This window comes from Mastomys coucha, unplaced genomic scaffold (genome assembly GCF_008632895.1).
Source record: "Mastomys coucha isolate ucsf_1 unplaced genomic scaffold, UCSF_Mcou_1 pScaffold22, whole genome shotgun sequence".
NCBI lineage: Eukaryota > Metazoa > Chordata > Mammalia > Rodentia > Muridae > Mastomys > Mastomys coucha.
The window spans coordinates 42,011,311-42,031,863 of record NW_022196905.1 but is presented as its reverse complement, the minus strand read 5'-3'; the positions used below and the strand labels follow the sequence as shown (position 1 = coordinate 42,031,863).

The 20,553-nt window shown below is 35.0% G+C and overlaps 1 protein-coding gene across 7 annotated transcripts in view; it reads right to left on the bottom strand.

Annotated features, from left to right (window-relative positions):
• Window positions 1-20,553, bottom strand: part of Slit2 (slit guidance ligand 2) — a 331,000-nt gene that overhangs the window by 117,507 nt on the left and 192,940 nt on the right. For 4 of the 7 annotated variants that reach the window (XM_031342214.1, XM_031342213.1, XM_031342216.1 and 1 more), the window contains exons 6-9: window positions 9,717-9,788; window positions 5,392-5,463; window positions 2,240-2,403; window positions 727-738 (exon numbers count right to left, since the gene is read on the bottom strand). In XM_031342214.1, coding sequence (XP_031198074.1) covers window positions 727-738; window positions 2,240-2,403; window positions 5,392-5,463; window positions 9,717-9,788 — 320 coding nt within the window. The remainder of the gene's footprint in view (window positions 1-726; window positions 739-2,239; window positions 2,404-5,391; window positions 5,464-9,716; window positions 9,789-20,553) is intronic. The other 3 variants (XM_031342212.1, XM_031342215.1, XM_031342218.1) reach the window with 1 other exon arrangement.

The window sequence follows — 20,553 nt, the reverse complement described above, 5'->3', positions numbered from 1 at the left end:
AGCCATCTCTCTAGCTCCAAATGTTTAAGACTTTTAAACTTGAAAAATGTTGGTAAAACTAAACTCAGATTCAAGACCTGATTCTAGTTCTAAAATAAGTAGCTACTTCAAAATAATTTATATTATTTCTCATAAGATTAATGGAGCTTGTAGCATAATTTACTTTGTCTCTGAAAAAAAATACAGAAAAATTCCATCTTGACCAAATTAAGTTATCCCATGTCAACAAATGCAGGAGAAATCTACATAATAAAACTTTGGAGTCTGTATAGACTAAAAATTGCTGTTTTCTTTGAAGTTATTACAGTAATTTGTGCGATATCATTCTGTAATTGTTCATCCAAATGATTCTTTCAAGGGCTCCTTCTGATAGATACTTTTGCTATAATCAGTCACCTGCAGTTGTGTAATTTCTCTATTCAGTATTTGAAAGCAAAAGTATTCTGCAATCAGATTTCACGACCTGACTAATGAAAACCAGAACATCATCAGCCAGGCTGCATCAAAACAGGCACCTGCTGATCCATGATTTCTGGAGAAAATCATCCAACCCCCCTGGGATCTTCTGGAATGGGTCCATCCCAATGGGAGAAAAGTGCCAGGAAGAGACAATGGGCTAGCTGCTCAAACCATCCCTTCATACAAGCTCTCAATCTACAACAATATTCTAAGTCTAAAAAATGTGGGGAGGGACAAAACACACAGACACATACAAAGTTAACTTGCCTTCTTCCTCATCTAGAAGGCAGCAAGGAAAAAGCAAACAGAGAAAGACAGCGGTTAGTAGAGAACTGTTAGCAATCAGACATTCTGAGAACATTTGATAGCTTTATAGGAAAATCCAAGATCAATTAAAAAGTATGGCAGATGTGGATAAACACCCATTTTCACTAGTTAGGCTTTAAATGCTCAAGTATGAGCTTGGAGTTTTCCTTAGTCATTTAAACTTGTTAACTGTTTTTGATGTCTGGGGTTCCTCCCTTCATAAACTTGAGTGAGGAGAACAAGACTTCCATAGATACCAGAATAAGGGGTTTACAAGTATCTTATATAAAAAGGGATTTCATTTGGATATAGCATACAAAAATTAACCCTATAATGTCAATTTTTTGATTACTTGTAACAGAATATAAATGATGTACAAATATTTATATACTATTGCCTTCCTTACAGACTAAAGACAAGAAGATGATGGTGACGTTTTTAGTACTGAACCTTTATTTTATAAATGTTTTGATCTGTGTTTGGCTGAAAAATATCTTTGTAATCCTTAAATATAAAAAGCCAGTTATATAGTTATTTCAAACGTTCTGTGAGGCCTGGTGATGAAACACAGTGGAAGAGCTCTTGCCAAGGCACATGAGGGCCTGGGTTTGATCCTCAAAACCATGAAAATTTTATGTTTCATTATATTTTAAACAACTGTTCTGAAGTAGATCTAGCCATATATTCATAAATATATAATCATATATGTTTATATGATGTTTGTATATATGTAAATACATATGTACTTACATAGACTATGTAAGTTGACTTTAACTTGACCATATAAAATTTAAAAATCTTATAATTTTAACCATATTTTAGTCTCCGATATAGAGATTAATTGATATTGTTCATATAGCTGTTTCAAAAGTCTTGAAATTAAAGTAGCTATAGGGAAATATTTAGATTAATATTATTTAGACAAATAGAACACAGCAAACTTTAGCTACCGATGTGTGTGTATATATACATGTATATATATGTGTGTGTATGTATTATATATTATCAGTATACTGATATATATCATATATAATATAACTAATATATTACATTCAATTAAATCATTGCAAGCATATATCTCTAAAGAGTTACCCCAACATTTAATAATTACAATTGAGTTATACTGAATTTTAGAGTAAGTATCTGGGAATTATCTATTCATTTTCACTAGTTAGGCTAAAAGTAGATAATAATCATTAATAAAAGTGAAAATAACAATTCACAAGTATGGCTATCATCTAGGAATCTCTTAAATTCCCATGGGATGAAAATGGAAATGTTTTATATCCAAGTGACCAGTAATGGCCCAAGGCACACAAATCCTAGGGTCTATCATTCTTCTCAGTGAGAAAGATGGTCTCTATGGCAACGAGTGAAGAGGACTCACTGAAAAGCAAACCTAACATCAGCCATTAGACTTTCTCACACCTCACACCATAGTGTAAAACAAATCCTGTAACCTCACTGATCTTACCACTGCAGACAAATTCTCGCTTTTGAACCTCTGCAACGTTGTGGCCCCTCAGGTGGGATGGGCCCATACACTGAGTGTACAAGCCCACCCGTGGCCTCTGGCGAAGCCAGTCTGAGAGCCAAGCCAGGTGGCAGTCGCAGTACAGGTTGTTCGAGTGCAGTCGACTAAATGACAGGAAGGAGTGCAAAGCAAGAAAAGAGGAGACAATTAATTCACAATTTGCTATTAAAACATTTTTTTCTTTTTAATCAACACAACATAAACACATCTTAGGAAATGGCTATGAAGTTATTTCTCTGATAATTAAATTGGTTCAAAAACGTGAGTCAAATCCTTTACTGAGATAAGTAAACAACTTCAATGGGACCATAAAATTTTATTTTGTCTATATTAATTCAAGAAGGTAACAACAACAATAGCACCCCTAAAACCAAAACAAATAAACCACAAAACAATGATAACAAAAACAAAACAAACCAAGCAAGCAAGCAAGCAAAGAGCACAAGGTAAATTATTTTGCAGCCCCAACATAATGAGAAGTAGCCCAGAGCTGTGGTCATAAAGAGGCATGGAGGCTCGCTTAAAGGCCAAATATTAGCAAAGTCCTAACATTATTAGTTTCTATAGCAATGGCTAACAAAGTCTTTTTAGCATAACACTATTTTGTCAAATAAGATAAAACAATAATTCCATATAACACAGCATTTTTAACATACCTTTTCTAATTTCTCCCCTCTTTTCATCCCTCCATTCCTCCTTCCCTCCTTCATCACTGACCCCGCTTCCCTCCTTCCTTCCCTCTGTATGTCTCTGACTGTCTCTGTCTCTCTAACTCCCTCTATCTCCCTGCCACACCCTTGTTTCTGTCTTTTTCTCTCCCTCTCTTAGAAAAGCATAAGCTGTATTTGGCTCTTAGGATCTGACTCCCAAGAGCAAAGGATAAAATTCAAAGGCAACAGTGCTGGGAGGGAAGGGATTAAATATGTCTCCTTTATATTGCAAGGATCTGTGCAAGACCATGGAGTTTTTCCAAATTGCCAATAGTATGTTTCCATTAATAAAATATCATGCAAATGTATCCCCTAAATTAGGTAAATGACTTTAAACTGGCTTTTATGTTTGCTCAAACTAAAGAATGGGGCATCTAATGCTATAAATCAAAGCATCATTCCTAGAATTGTCTATGACACAGGGAAACCATTTCAGCCCCTTTTAGCTGATGTGTTCAATTCTAACCCAATAATGATAATGGATAGTAAAACATAGAACTCAGACTGGAAAGATAATCAGAGTATAAAAATGGAATTTTTAAGTACCAATAATGCCATAAGAAAAAAATGAGTTAACCAAAAGGGAGCTTGATGGATTTATTCTCCTTGAGTCTGTGAATAAGAACCAGGCTGCTTTGCATCAAAACTATAAGGAATACTCTAAGGTCATATACTAGATTTTGGGAAAGGTGCTGAGAATTTGAAACACTGATATTGGTAGACTCTGGTCCCTCCTCTATAACCCTTTTCCAGATATATCCATCTAGGCATAGTCTGTTACCAAATCCACACCAAATACGGAGTGAGGAAACGACTCAAAACATTTTAAAGTTTATTTGGAAGGCAAGCAAGCATATGGCTACCAGCTGGTAAGGACACTGTTTTGAGGGATTAAAATCATGATTATTTCTTTTCACATGCATTACATGAAGCTAATATAAAAACTGATTTTGTCAAATGTGGTGGAAATACATAAGGCTATTAATCTCATTCTCATAGGGAAATAGAACATAGACATTAAATTAGTATTCTCAAGGTGTTAAAATGTTTATAGTTCAAGGTCCCATTTTTGTTCTTCTCTTTGGTTTTTTGAGACAGAGTTTCTCTGTATAGCCCTGGCTGTCCTGGAACTCACTCTGTAGACCAGGCTGGCCTCAAACTCAGAAATCCTCCTGCCTCTGCCTCCCATGTGCTGGGATTAAAGGCGTGCACACCACTACTGCTCGCCCTCTTGTTTTTTCTTAAGATAAGGTCTCACTGTGCATCCCTGATTAGCTTTGAACTCACTATGGAGATGAGACTGGCCTTCAACTCATATTCTACCTGCTTCTGACACCTTAGCATTGGATTGAAGGCCTGTGCTATCACACACAGCTCAATGTATATTTATTTAAGGAATAATAATAATAAAAAAGAAATAAAATGAGTGTTTTCAATCAAAAGCTATTTGAAGGCTTATTTATTCATGCATTTTATTTCTTGTATAAGGGAAAATCTCCTTCAATCCACTGTGCTTTGACCTTACTACATAGCAGAGGTCAGCCCTGAATACCTAAACTTGCTAGCTCATCACTCAAATGATGGGATGACATCTGGGCACTCCCATGCCAGCCTCAGGTATGTGCTATTTAAAATGAGAAGTATTTTGGAAACATAATCAAAATAAACTTCACTGATTAAAAAAAATTACATTTCCCCACCCCAAGCCCATGTCATAGGTTTTATTCCCATGTTTCCAGTAATCACTTCTTAGGTTTCAGTGACTTTGAGACCCAGTTCATCAGAGATACGTGCCTTAAAATACGAAAATTAGATATCTACACATTGGGATTTAATGATTAATTTTTCCTGGAGAGAGAAAAATAGCTGTAGTTCATACATTATTTCATCAAAATATCTTAATGACTGTGTGTAACCCTGGGAAGATATTTTTAAATGTAAATGCTGACACAGCTTTAATTATGCAAGCACCAGTGGGTGATGCCCTGACTTTACATTACAGAGAACACTGGAGCACAATTTAGCTGTATTAGGTCTGCTTCTAATACAGTAATAAAATCATAAAGATTTCCCATTTATCATTTCTGACAGCCAATCAAGGAGTCTTCCACTTCTTAATGAAATGTGACCTCTACAATAGCTCAAAGTAAATGTTTTATTTTCCCCCAAAGTTTCTGCAATGCATATCATTTATGGGAAAGCCTTCAAGTTTGCAGAGTAACAGTGCATTTGCTAAAGTAGCATTTTTCAACTTTTCAAGTCACGGTTTTCTTGCCTGTGCAATAATGAACTAGTGGTCCTATTGTCTACTCACTAAAAATTGTACTGAAGAAACAGCCATAATTAATTAAACCCATCTTTCTGTACATGTTGACTACTTACAATGTCCTAAGTTTAGGCATATGGTTGAAACTTGCCACTGAAAGTCTAGTAATATTGTTATTGTTCAGAGTGCTGTAGAATAGAAAAAAAAGTTAAAAATTTTAGTTAGATATGGGAAACAAGTGATCATTTTATATTAGCATCAAAAACTTCTCAAGACCGCATTTAAGCAAACAGTGAGTTTACTGGTAGAGACGATATAGCGATTTCACTATTTTAGACAAAAGATGTTGACTAACCATCATGGTTCAGCACATTACTATGCATTCAATTTGATTTAACACTTCTCATACATGTACAACTTAGTTAAGAGCATTTTTACTATATGATACTATTGCATGCAAGCCTGCTTCCCAGAGGTGAGTCAGTCAGAAAACTGCACTTTACACATCTTTGTTTAATTAGTGTCGATGGAATTTTATACTGATGGACACTTAGGTGAAATTTCATACTGGCAACAGATAGTCATTGTTTCGGAGTACAACTTAATTACGCATTGCTGTGGACAATGGCTACTCCAAGAGATTGGCCATAAAATTATGCATCTATATTTGGCTTTTTCATTATTTGAAGATGAAGTGTTTTGCTCTGGCATCATATAAATGCTTTGATGTCATCTGTTTTAGTTGAAGGCTGGTAAGTTCTACTTCGTGTAATTCTTTTGGGTCACAATCTTAGTCATCATGTCTTGAAGAAGAGCCAGGAAAATGTATAGTCAAGAGTTTTTTCAAAAAGGTACAATTCTGGCTTGTTCCAGATTACTTCTGCTTTCCCTTAATATAAGTAATAACGAATTAATTATTGGTCATTACTTTGGAGATGAAAAAGAGAGTTAACTGAATGTGAATCCCTTTGAGGAGTAGTTTTTTTTTTTGTTTTTTTGTTTTGTTTTTTCTTCAAACCTCGGGCATTTGACAGGTAGTTCTTGTTGCTTGAACATAAGAAAATGCTAGATTTTAGACAACACAAGCCAATGGACCCAGTGTTTTATAGATGCCCATAAATTTTGTATTCTTTCTTTGTGACTTTAGTTCATGAAGTTAGTTATTCTAATTGTAAATACATTTCAAAATTGAGTAGCAAAGAGAGTCTGTCAATGTTTTATGTCCTCAGATGATATGACCAACTTTACTGAGAAGTCAATTCCTGATCTCCAGAAAATGCCGTCTGACCATCTATCACAACCATTGATGGTTTGCATAGAGAGGGGTTGCAAATGTACACCATCTACTCCGAATACATTTAAATCACAAAATAAAATATTAGAATTAATTAGTAGTATTTTTATATATAGGAAGAAGATTGATATAAAAAATTTTCATTTCAAGGTTCCCAAGAAAGTCAGATTGTTTGTCCATTTTCCATTAGTACCAGGGCAACAAACAACTGAACATTAGGTATGACAACAAAGAATATCATTTCTAGTTTACTAAAGAGCTCACTGTCCTCCATTGTCAGTCTGCTTTATTTTCAAGAGCTAGAGGTTTTGTTAAACTTATTATAATATAGCCTTCACCTGCGATAAGAGGAAACAATAAGTGTTCAAAAGAAAAAGAAAGATATACTCAAGTCTGCTTGCAGACCATGGAAGAGAATGACCAGTCTTTTTTTTTTTTGGTCTCCCTTTCTTGCACATTCCATTTTGTCTACTCATTTCATTTATGGTACTTGTCTGATCTCCACAGACTGCTCACTTTAAAGATCTCTGTGCAAACACTTCATGAGGATCAAATGTCATCCACCTGGGCAGTCACTGTATTTCGTTTGCATGGGCAGAAACCTGAGTATTCTGACAATCCCCATTCAAGGAACTTTCCGCTTTCACATTTCACTTCTGCTCTCCCCAGCTCAACTGGACTAGCATTACTTTCACATGACCCCAGAGTACTACAAGGAGAAAATCTTTTTTACCCTTACAACACTAAGTACCTTTTGTTTGTCTGATTCATCTCTGTAGTTGTGTCAGTTTCAAAAGGGTCTTGATTTCAACTGGCATGTCATCCCACTCTCAAAATTTATGCTTACTCAACATAACTAAAATTTCTGAGAGTACAGGGCATGCTGAAATTCGATTTGGGGAGCTGCTATTTGAATATGCTCTTCTTTGTATAAGTCATTTTTTTCAACTTCAAAGATTGCTCTTTGTTACTGGCATATATTTAATAGAAAAAGATGTCTTGATTAAAAAATATGAATAGTTACCCTTAAAATGATAAAGTATATGGTAGGGCTTTGATGATGATTGTGCTACTCTTGTTTCTTAGTGCCAATCTAGAGCAGGACTTGGCAGAAAGTCTAGTCCCTAATGGACATGACTCACTGTGCTTCCATTTAATTAAATTATGCCTATATTGTAGTCAAGAGAAATCTGTAAAACTAGCAATTTCATTTCATTTCTGTGTCCAATGTCCAAATAAGGAAAAAAGTTCCTATGGATACATTTAATTTTCAATGGGCTTTGAGACTTTCTCTTCATTGTAAGAAAATATGTAGCTGTTTTATATTCTATAACCAGAATTCCACAAAGATAGAGCTTACTATGAGCGATAAACTGACTCTGCTTTCATCTGCCATGACTTTTCTCTTGGCATTGCAGACTTTATTAACTATCTAAAAATCCTCATGCAGATGTTTTATCAGTGATCAGCATGATTACAACATATTCTCTTGTTTGGCCTCAATATTGTCAGACAATCAAATATGCTCATGGAATAAAATTAAAATGCAAATTAACATTCTGGGAATCTGGACTCCCAGATGAAGGTTATGTTGCTATCCTTTCATTTTTCACACGAGGTCAGAAGATAAGATCCCACAGGATCAGAATTCTGCCACCCTCTTTCAGGAAGATTGCTTCGTATAAGTCTACGTGGTAGATCCATCTTCTCAAAGTTTTCTCCCATTTTTTTTATCAACCATATTATGGAAAAATCGTTTAAATGGGTTAAATGTATTCTCTTTAAAATATACATAACAAGATTACATTCATGACATCACTTTACAATAAAACATTTAAATATTTTTAAGACACGTTTTCTTACACTGTAAAACTTTATTTTATGTGCAAACAGGCTCTAATCATTATGTATCTCTTTAAGATGAAATTAGGAGCCTTATCCTAATATTTTAGATTTTTATTTTATATATTGCACAGTAATATTTTCTGCAAATGTCAATATTTGGAAATCCTACCAAGATGATAATAACAATATGCAAAGTGGCTATCTTTCTAAAATAATAAACATGTAGTTATTCTGTATATGGAAAATGTTTCTATGTGTGGAGCTGACACTTGCTCTTCCTCTCATGCACTCTTATCTCCCCTGGCCCCACCCACTACACACAGGCAGCACATTCCTTGCACACAGGTTAAAAAGTGGCTTTAAACTAAAGCATACGTAAGCACTCTGTCTGTCTTTCCAAAAGAAAAAGGAGTCTTTGTCAATAGCAATAAGGATGACTTCCATCTACAGAACATGAGAAACACTTGCGACTCATTTTTATCAACTCTTTAAAATAACCCTGATCAAGAGGCAAGTAGAAACTCTACCTTAATTTGTAATACAAATAATGATAAAATTATTAAAATGACTTATCTTCATTGAAAAATTGTTCATCTTCATAATATTTTTTCAAAGGCTCAAAATCTTCAATTAACCACACCAGCCAATTTTTTAGGGGCAGGACTTGATAATTTCTGTACAACTTTTAACAAATTGGTGAGAAAATCAAAACCACTTCACATTCAGTGCAATGCCAGGTTTCTGACTATGTTATAGATGAAAATAAAGCACAGAGAAATCTTTTACTCAAGGAGAATAGAAGTGAAGGCTCTGAAATGGATCTCATCTGTGGCTCATTCAAATTAAAAACTCAATTTCAAAGTAAACAAAAATGAAGTTGATTTACGCTGTCATGAGAACTTGCGTGATTAAATAAGTACACATTTCCATACTAACCACAAACTATATTAGTATATAAGGGGGTGACTTTGTATGTATATCTAATATTTAGAAATTTGGCAACTTCAGAAACAACTACAAATTATGAAGGTATTCTATTAAAACAAAAACAAAAGCAAAAACAACAACAAAAAGCCAGATCTTTCGAGTGTTCTTAAATACAAAATGTCTACATAGAAATATATGCCTGGTTTTGCCCACACACATCTTCACTCTTCTGTGTATTCACAAGTGTTTTAGTAAGTAGTTTCTTGTTAAGAGAACATTTTGACACGCGACTATGAGACGGTAGCTAAGCCATCACATTGTCACTCTCTAGAGAGGATGCTCCCAGGAAGAGTTAGAGAAAGAAACAGTACTCACAGCACTTCCAGATCCCGCAGAGCTCTGAATGCCCCATCTTCAATGCAGCTGATCTGGTTGTAATCCAGTTGCCTGTTAAACAGATGAAAAGACTCCATGTAACAGGAAGGAGCAGGAGCAGGGTGCAGGAGACCTGAAGACTTCTGAAGGGGCACTGAAGCTCTGACTACACTTCCTGAAATGCTCCCTCACATACACTCATCTGCTTAAAACTGTCACAAGCCATTCTGCCCTCTCTGTGCAGCTCCTGAGATCTCTTTTTGTTCCCGAACTGTCTGTGCAAATAGCGGCTCTTGGAAAGCTCCAGTAAATAATAACTTCACCTTATATTAAATGCCATAGGAATGCAATTTCATTACATCAAGAAAAGCTATCCATTAAGGGCTTTCAGCGTCATCTTGCTGAAACAATTTCATTAAGGTAAAGGGCTGTAAATCACTTAATGTCACATGCACCCCCTCAGTGACCTAACTGAATCCATTTATCAGAGAAGCCCAGCTGCATGTTAATTTCACTCTCCTTGGCAAGAAGGAGTAAGCCTACTTTCAGGTTTTCGTCTTTTAAAGGCAGTCTTCTTAGCAGACTCCTAACTGAAAGCAAGGAACGGTGCTATGCACGTCCCCATGCATTACAAGCTTGAAGTCATCATGCCGGGGTCATCACTACTTTCTAAATTTGCATTTATTATTCCATGCAAATTTCCTGCAGTGTTAGTCTATAAGTTTTCGAGTTAAGAAACTTTCAGAATGTGATTCTAGAAGAAAAGAATTCATTCAATATTAGGAAATGAATTCATTAAAACTTAAATAAAAATTTGATGCTAATTTTAGCCCCCAAACAATTAAAAAAAAAAAGCAACCATCAGTATTTCACTGGAACAGCATACAGAGTGTGAATATAATTTTACCTGTTATTTTAGTACATTAAATAATCTATAATTCATACAAAAAATTCATTAGTGTTTTCAATACTGAAAACAAATATTCAGTGGAAGAAGGAACACAACTGATATTTCAAAGTTGGTGAAGTTTGTGGCTTTTCTTTCTGATGTTGTGAAATTAAAAATCTTATTGTTCATGTTAAAATTTTACTTTTTATCCAGGGGAGAATGAGGTAGGAGGCTAAAAGGAATGGATGGAGGGAGGAGAAACTTTGGTAGTCATGTATTGTATGAGAGAAGAGTCTCCATTCAATAATTTAAAAAGTAATTTACTTCCTTGAAATAAGTAAGTATTGTCTACACTCAACTCCTCTTCCTGAAAAGCAGTTTGGACACTTGTACCTTGATGCTTACAGACATTATTGTTCCAGTAGAGAAAACATATTTTAATGCTTCACTTGAAATGGAAGTGACATGTTAGCCCTCTACGATGAATATGGGAATGTAGACATACAAGTGTGAGATTATAATTGTAAAATAAATGTATCTTGTCTTTGTTTCAAGTCTAGAATTCACCAAGAGGTGTAATTCACTTTTGGGGATGGCTTTTACAAAACTCTTTGAACATTGTGTAAAACAGCTGATTCTCTCACGTGGCTACTGAATAGGGGTGCTGAGATTTCATCTGGTGACTTTCAGAGAGACCTTTTAGATCACCTGTTTAGAAATCACATATGTAGGAGATATTTCCTGAATGCCACATCTCATTTTAAACAAGTCTCCAAGGGACACCAACATAGACAATACTACCTTGAGACTGCATAAATAATACAATACAGGGCAATATAAAAGCATGCCAATCTTGGGAATGATACAGTTTCGCTCAATTTATAAATCTAAGCTTTCCCTCAATCCAAGCCAGGACTCTTACTACTGTAAAAGTTGAAAGCTTTCCCCACTTATTAGGAAGTAATGCAAAAGTGTAATTTCATTTTCCAGGAAGACATTTAAATCCTCATGATATAATATGGTTGCTGTGGTTCCAAGAAAACACTTAAATCCTTGAGCACTTTTGATTTTTAAAGATTAAATTCATTTAACAATTAAGTTAATAGCCTTTTTATTTCAAAGTGCTAAATATACATCTATACTACTATTCTCTAACCTCTTGAACAATTTATCAAAGCCATTTAAATTAGTACAGTGGCATGAAGTGTTACCCTTGACGTGCTACAAAAGAGAAATTGTTTCCAGACAAATTGGCAAAATCTTTTAATGCTATCAAATTTGCCTAATGCAGTCTCCAGGTTAATCTGTAAAAGGGTGAGCTGTATGTTTGCCCATATCTTTTTATCCTTAGCTGTCAGTGTATAAATCAGCGCTGACACAGCTTCTTTTAAATCATGCATACAATGCACCAAGGGGAATCTGGAGCATGCCAGAAAGCACTCAGGCGAATCTTGTTCTACAAGGACTGAAAGACCCATCACTTTCCTTATGCCAGAATTTGCAGTATAGCTGGAAACTTTGGCCTCTTTTTTTTTTTTTTTGTATCATGCGTGATTACAAGTTTTCTTGATAGTATATAAATATCTCCTATGGTAAAGATAATATAAATGTTTGAGATTCATGGAATATATTTTTCTTAAACTGTTAAATGAAAGTTGCCAAATCGCAAATCACCTGTTTGCTAAGGATGGATATACTTCCTGGAATTATGAGAACAAAAAGATAAACAAAAGAAAATAGGTGAATAATTTGTTTAATTGTGAATTTTGTTATATTCAACTGAGAGGCTACAGAAGACATTGTGCCTGCATGACTGCTCACGAGGAAACCTCTATGCCAAACTACATTTGTCTACAGGGTTCAAAATAAACTGTGTCAGAACTGTGCAAAGGTGTAATTTATTTTAGGGTCTCTGGTCTCCTTTCCTGTACCGTGGTCCTCCCACTCTGCTCATACCCCTTTCCGGTGCCTTTCAAGCCATGGGTGCTTGTTCTTTCTGTAAACAAGGAAAGGGTCTGGTCTTGCAACATATGGAATCCAGTTTCAATTAATTATTTACCCAAATAATTTAGTCTTTGAAGAGTTCAAATGGGAAGACTATTAGGGAGAGTAGGTAAGATTGTTCGATGCTTTCATTGTACATGAGCTATTTGCTCACCATGCAGAGATTTTCATATTTATTTCAAGAAAGAACACTACCGTGTTTAAGTTTTCTTAGACTTTCTGTCAACATGAATTATCAGGGCTTCTGTGTGTTCTCTTTATATTTCCCATTTTATAACATTCACTTTACTTCTGTTCAACTGTGAAATATCCTCTCCAGTTGTTACATCACTGTCCTAATCCATGGGTTTGTGTTTTCAAGCACCACATAATTTCATGCAAATAGACAGGTTGCAAAGAATCATCTTCTTCATCCTCATCTAGCTAAGTATCAAATCCTATGACCCTCTTTGCAGTGGTGGACGAAGATCCACTGATTCCCAGGAAACCCTAGGCTTCCCATTTGATGGTTCCTAGCTTTGGAGGTTGTATTTGCACACAACACCATTCGACAGTAGACTTGTACATGAAAAATACGCGTCCTGACTCACACATGAAATTCACAAAGCTGATTTGGTTTTATTTCACCATAAATAGCTGCTGAGTGTAATTAACGGCAATGATATAACATCTTTGAAACATTAAATCTAAAGTATGTATAATAAGTAAAAATAGTGAAACACAATAAAGCTAGAGAAGCTGTATTATTGTTAAATTTTTCTTAAAAGATTTTCTATTTCTTTTCTTTAAAATTTAGCTACCAAACTGAATTTTAATATAATTTATACAACTTACTTCCCAGTGTTAAATTTAGATGACTGTATCTCTATCCATAGCTAATCTGTACATTTCTGTAGCCTCCATATAATAATGTTCTATTACTAACTGGCTTTCTTTCCTAAGAATTAAAATATGTAAAATACAGTTAAATATGAAATATTACAGAGCATTAAAATTGTAATAAAAATAATGCGTGGTCCAGGACAGAACATCCAATTTCTCAGTGAAGTAAATATGAAAATGGCCAAGTTTTGTTGTCTTTTTTCATTTCAGGAATTTGAGGTAGTGTGTCATTTTTTCTGCTATTATAACATAAAAGACTCTAAAATTATAGACAATTTACAACACATCAAAGTGGTCAGATGTTTTGTAATGTAAAGAAATATGATTTTTTTTTTAAAAAATGAATCACCAAGGAAGAAAAGAGATTAAAGGCTCTTAATATGGGTATGGTATTTTTCTGTAAGGGGAAAATTCAAAATTCAAGTGCATATAAGTTCTTAAATATATAAATCATGTCAACCCTTATTTAAATCATATTTTATAATTTAAATAATAATATATAAGATATGAAAAAAGCACAGTTTGAACTATATGAATAAATATCCTGAATATTAATTTCAATTACCACATGACTTATCTCAGAAGAAGAGCTCACTATCAGGAACCTGGTTCTGGGGCACTAGATGATAAGGTAAAAATCTATTCTAAAAACCTTGGTATTTTGCACTTCAGGCAATGATTTGCGTATCTCAGCAATCGTAACCTCAAATTTTATTAGGCTATGATATATTATAATATATGCATTTGCTATTTGAATGGAGAAATTAGCCGGATTAAAAAAATATTTTGTAACAAACAACAGGGAAGAAACAACTAGAATGATATTTGAGTGCTGGCATTCCTAGGAAAATTAACCAAGCTATTTGACTGAATGTATATACTCTCATTACTTATCATAGTAATGTGAGAAGGTAAAAATTTCTCGCACCTCAATATGGAATATTAATAAGACTCAAAAATTCTGAGAACTTCTATACAGTAAGCAGCAAATATTGTGTTTAGCTTTAATTGGAATTGAGATCGATATTTTTCTCAGGTCCTCATGTGGTATTCAAGAGATTAAGGAAAGAAATTCACAGTGCTTTTCTGCTTCAAGTGGAGTTTTAGAGAAATAGATAGCCAGGATTCAAAGAAGTGATGTATTTCAAAAATGGAGTTAACTGAGTGCAGAGAAAAGTACTTATATATCTGTCATTAATGTTCTAAGTTGTGGCTCAGAGGTAGAATGTTTGCCTAGCATGCATTAAGCCCTGGATTCAACTTCCAGCATTATATCATATCAAAGTGTTCATATCTTTTTCTCCCCTCAAATGGCAATAGAGCTTTATAGATGAAAGAACAGGTTCAAGGGAACAATTTGTGAGGACAAGCAGTATAAGGTTAAGGGAATGTTTTTAGGACCAGAGATATTTGGGGCAGAACAGAAAGCTTCTATAGAGAAACAATGGCTTGAAGCAGAAAGTTCTTGTCACAGTAAGAATATCCTAACTAGTCAGAATGTCTACCAAGACCAGATAACATTCAATAAGCTGTCTTAGTTAAACTCTATATTCTTATAGATCATATGGAACTAAGGGCATGTTCTGCATTATTCATATAGTTTGGCTTTAGTATAGTTAACAAACACATCATGAGAATAAATAAGAGGAGTTTGAACCTGGTCATCAGAATGTAAAATGAATGCACCACAGAGAAAATATCTAGTATCTTTGTTAATATTATCTAATGAGACTAAAGCTTGGAGGTCAAAATCAATTAGGAGGCTATTGTAATAGTTCAGAGGTAACAAAGTGTTCTGACCCACTTTAGAGACACAAGAAATCTGAAGGTCTATTCTGTCTCACTGAACAAGGCAACCACACTAGACATTTTAGCTTTTGTATTATAAATTGATGCATGGGAGTTCAAAATCAACCATCATTTCCTGTATTTTGTTTGCTTTATTCTGTTTTGTTTTGTGGGACATTTTTGAAAATACACTGCATACATTATCTAGTCACAGAAGAGAAACCATTACTGAAGTAAAGTGGTTTCAAGCACAGTGGAGACAAAACAAAATAGAAAACTGAAGAGTTTTGATGCTTGGTTATGTCACTACAGTTGTTGGGCTGGTCACAATTCTGATGCCTTGGGAATGAAAGAAAAAGAGCCAGGCTGCAAGACTATGGGCAGTGCCCAAGATTCTAAGAGTGAGATCTTCTTATCCTGACCAGGCCCCACCCATTTCCTTTTCACCAAAATAATTTGAATTTGTATTTGTCATCTAGAGCTATCGTTGCTTGCTATCAATTGCTTGAAGAACTATCTCTGAAGGTGTCTCAGAAAAGGATATGAACTATTCAGTTTCCTTGAGTATGAGCCAAATACTAGGCAGAGCCTGTGGGAATCCTGTGGAACAACTGTGGGAGAAAGAGAAGCAGCACAAGAAAATCCATAGAGTAAACTCATCTTGGCTCAGAGGGCTTCAAAGACTCAAAGGCAACACGGAGCCTGCATAAGTCTGACCTGGTCATTTGTATATATGTTACAGTCATGTAGCTTGGTCTTCTCATGGAACTCCTAACAGCGAGGATGAGGGCTGTCTCTGGGTGTTTGCCTGCTTTGGGGACTTTTCCATCCTGCTGGGTTGCCGTAATATGAGGGGAGCTGCCTAGTCTTATTGCAACTTGATATGCCATGTTTGTTTGATGCCTCTGGGAGGTCTGCTTTTTCTAAAGGGAAATAGAGAAGGAGTGGATCTGGGAAAAAAGGAGCCTTGAGGATAGAGGGGCAACTGCTGTGGAAATGGTAATACACGAGAGAATTTTAAAAAATTCCACCACTGAAGAAAAAGTTTCTTTTTCAAAGTATTTCTAGCCTCGGACCCAAATGAACACCACTAGGAGAGAACTCGATATGAACAGCTTCAGTTTTCAATGGATAGTTAAAGGATATTATTTTTAATATAATTTTGAAATGAAGTAAATTTGGGAACTGACTAGAAAGCATATTTGTAATGAGGACTTACGGCAGAGGTGATGGACTCTTACACTTATAGAGAATTCCTATATCCTTCTCCTTTATGGTTACATCTTAGTTCTGTTCTATCTCACAAACTGTTGTTCATGAGTCAGCATGAATTATGTAAATAACGATAAAGAAACATACCAGGAAAGAGCTTTAAACGAGATAAAGTTACAAACTGAACAGTATGTTAGGCTTTCTATATACCTGGATAAATTTGGTTGCAATTGCATTTTATGGGCTGGGGAGAATTCATTGAAAAGAGTAAAACTAAACTCAAACAAGATGGGGCTGGAAAAAGAAAGGTGACAGCAATTCAGCGAGCAATAATATTTCTAAGCAATGTATGTGGCTTTGCAACAACAGATTAATCCCCTTTCCTTCTCCTCAATAAACAGTGCGTCCAAGTTGGATGATTTTTTTCCCAAAAAGTCCCAGTCATGCATGTTTATTGTCCAAATATAGCCATGCATTGCCTAACGAAAATCATCCTGAATCATTCTGTGAATGATACATTTGCCTATATATTAGTGCACATGAAATTATATTAATATTTTCTTTGGTGCCCATGAAAAACACAGTTCATATTCCCCTATGGAAAACTAGGTTTTGCTTGTTTTGTTTTGTTTTTCTTTCTTTTTTTTTTAACCACTGAGGATGAATTTTTCATATAAAAAGAAACTAAAATTCATAGCTTTGGGGCAATTGAAATTGGAAAGTCACAAGCCAACACAAAGCGGACGTGCAGTCCGTGGGGAGCATGTAGGATGAAAGCTGCTCAGAGCATATCATGAAGATGTATAACAGGAGGAACGAAAGCAGCAGCAGGGAGGTGCTTCCTTTACACGGTGGCTGATGTAATTCTTACAAGAGTTTGATTATATTTCGATATTAATTCCCAAGTAAGAGAGTAAAGTAGTTAACATGAGTCTTGTGATATGAAAAATTACAACCAACTTGTTTCCTTTCTAAGTTCATGTGTTTATCCCTCTTTTCATCAAACCCAGAGGCCAAGTAAAAAAAAATTCTTATAAAATAATAGACTCTTAAGACATATCTGAATCCATAAAGCACATGCTACAAAAATAAAATCATAACTTTCAAAAACTAGGGTGAGTCTAACTGGGAATATTTTCTAAGAAGACAAAATTAAGTGGAAATATCCAATCAGGTGCTTGAAAAAAAAATACCATGCATGTTGTAATGTTTCATTTTGACATTTGGTAACGGGGGAGCAAAGCTTTGTGAGCATTGGTTAACTTTTTGAAGAACTTATGTTGGTAATGACAAGGTACCAACAGCTTCTATTTTGTGACTTTTAAAGCACACATGGAAATCCCATGATTACTGCTACTGGAAACTGTTAGTAACCTAATTATTTTGTTGATATTGTAATACTATTTTGTTTTCTTAATATCTGACAATCTAAAATGTCAAGACAAAGAAATTGATATAAGTTGTGACTGGGGGAAAAAGATGTAACAGAACAAAATACTAAAACCACTTTAATCCAGCTATCAAATAAAGAAATATAAGCAAAAAAAAAAAGTTAGTTAATTCTCCCCTGAGATACTTAAGACTAAGATAAGTGCTCATCTGTCCAGGATAGTTGAAGCAAGACTTGCCTGAAGAAAGGGAAATAAAATGTTCTTATTTCCAACATTTCCACAGCATCCATTTTATATTGTCAAGATGCCAACTTGAGCATATTTAGCCAGACCTCAAGGGCAAAGCAAGTGTCATCACTAAAAACCTGGTAGGCATGGGAACTGTTTTGCATCAGCCCCGAAAGTGAAAAATCTGAAAACTTTATTAGACCGGGACAGGATGGGACTGCAGAGAGTCAGTGCTTCAGGGTGGAACTGCAGAGAGCCAGCACTCCAGGATGCTACTGCAGCACTCCAGGAGCCAGGGTCTCGGCACCTCTAAGGCACATATGCACGCTGCTTGAGCTGATATTTCTCTTTTAACCTCTAAATAATTGTGCAGCTGTCATTGGGACACCATGCAGGGCAACCCACTTAGAAGTGAACACAGAGCCGGGCAGTGGTGGCACATGCCTTTAATCCCAGCACTTGGGAGGCAGAGGCAGGCGGATTTCTGAGTTCGAGGCCAGCTTTGTCTACAGAGTGCATTCCAGGGCTACTCAGAGAAACCCTGTCTCAAAAAACCAAAAAAAAAAAAAAAAAAAAAAAAAAAAAAAAAAAAAAAAAAAAAAAAAAAAAAAAAAAGTGAACACAGAGGCACAGTAAAGATGGCAGAGCACTGTCTCCGTCCTGCTCAGCACTATTATCATCAACGGTATTCAACTGATTCACTAACTGTAGTGGCTAGTAGTTTAAGAATAGTGCAAATTAAATTTTATGCTTAAAAAAACAGAAGATACGTTGCCTCTGTTTGAATGAGAAAAAAAACTTTATACCCTGCCCCATGAAATGAGAATATTTTTTGACATTGTGGCTTAAGATGTCTTTTAACTATAAAGTTTCTTTTATCTATTTAAGCTGATTAAAAACTTAAATTTTATAAGATCCAGTTTCCCCCCTTTTTCATTAATTCAAGGAAGATGATGGGGATAGGAGTTTTCCCCTTTATTTTAGCATCACTATTCATGTCTACACTGTCTCTTAAGCTTCCCTTCATCCACGGAAACATAAATTTCCAAAGCAGACTCGGTGCGGAAGCTGTCAGTCAGCATCTCCGACATGTGGATCCCTTGTGTCTCATCACTGCATTACTTTATAAAGAACAAGCTCATTCCATTTCTTACATCACACAAACACATTCCACTTCTTATACTCATAAAATAAACAAACTAAAACCTCACTACACTTTGCTTTTATACAAAGTTCTTTCTCAATTTACACCTATCTACTGTTCACCAACACACAATATAAGACCATATTTTAGATTTGTCCAATACTCTTTATGGATTTTCTTACAGAGCTCTCCAACAACATTTTTTTTCTCTCTGACAACTTATAGGAATACTTTTGCATTGTTCTACCCTAGTCTCTAAAGTATTTGATCTCTTATATACAAATCATGGTTTTATTTTATGTTCATTTAGTATTTTCATGTGTATTTTCCTTTTCAACTTGAAAGTCCATGTCTAATCAACTTAGAATAATCATATGCATGTTTAAATAATATATTCATTATATTCTAATTTTAAAATTTATCTTATATTCTACTAACCTGTCTCCCTGTAAGTCACATGTTTGTGGATAACTTTAAGCAACCATTCACTGAGTAATTTTATAATGAAATATAACACTATTATTTCCTAGCATTTTTACTGGTTTAAATGGTCTTCATATATCATTTGACTAATATCCACAACAAACCCAAATAACTATTATTTATTTTATGAAACTAAATATTAAGGAACAAAAAGGTTTGAATGATTGCTTATGTCTAAAAACCCAAAATATAGCAACACTGTCTGAAGTTGTAATCCTACCCTCCTTGTGCAACCTATGTAACAGTCTTTGAATTTGAAAAAACCTCATGAGTGTATGTGGGGGAGGTTTAAAATGTCCATTTCTCATGGCAGCTGGCCTACTCTCTCACTTTCATTTAATCTCTGAACTTATGTTTCAGGTTAAATGCAGAAAACATACTTAAAAACATCCCTTGTGATGGGTCAGTACTCCTAAACGTAGACTTACTTACAGGAAAAGAGCACCAGGTGACATAGAGTATCTGAATATTTGACGAATACTTTAAATATAGTCTTACTAAGCACTTAATGACAGTACAATTGTAAGGTTACAAGTGATATTCTGCCAGGGTGGTCAGTTGGAGCCATTGCAATTTGAGTGGATACAACCCAGAAATTCTTAAGTAATACCAGATCCACACATAGTATACTGAGACAGATTCTCTCGTCCTATGTCAGCAAATCCAACTTAAGCATTCTCAGAGTTCTAGCTAGTAAAGATAGAAAGAAAGCAGAAGAACTTTTTGTTTACGTGCCCGTAAAAAAATCACTACAGTCATAATGTTAACGGTTTTGTATATTTATAGCCACAAAACTGTGCTTTTCTGACATTACTT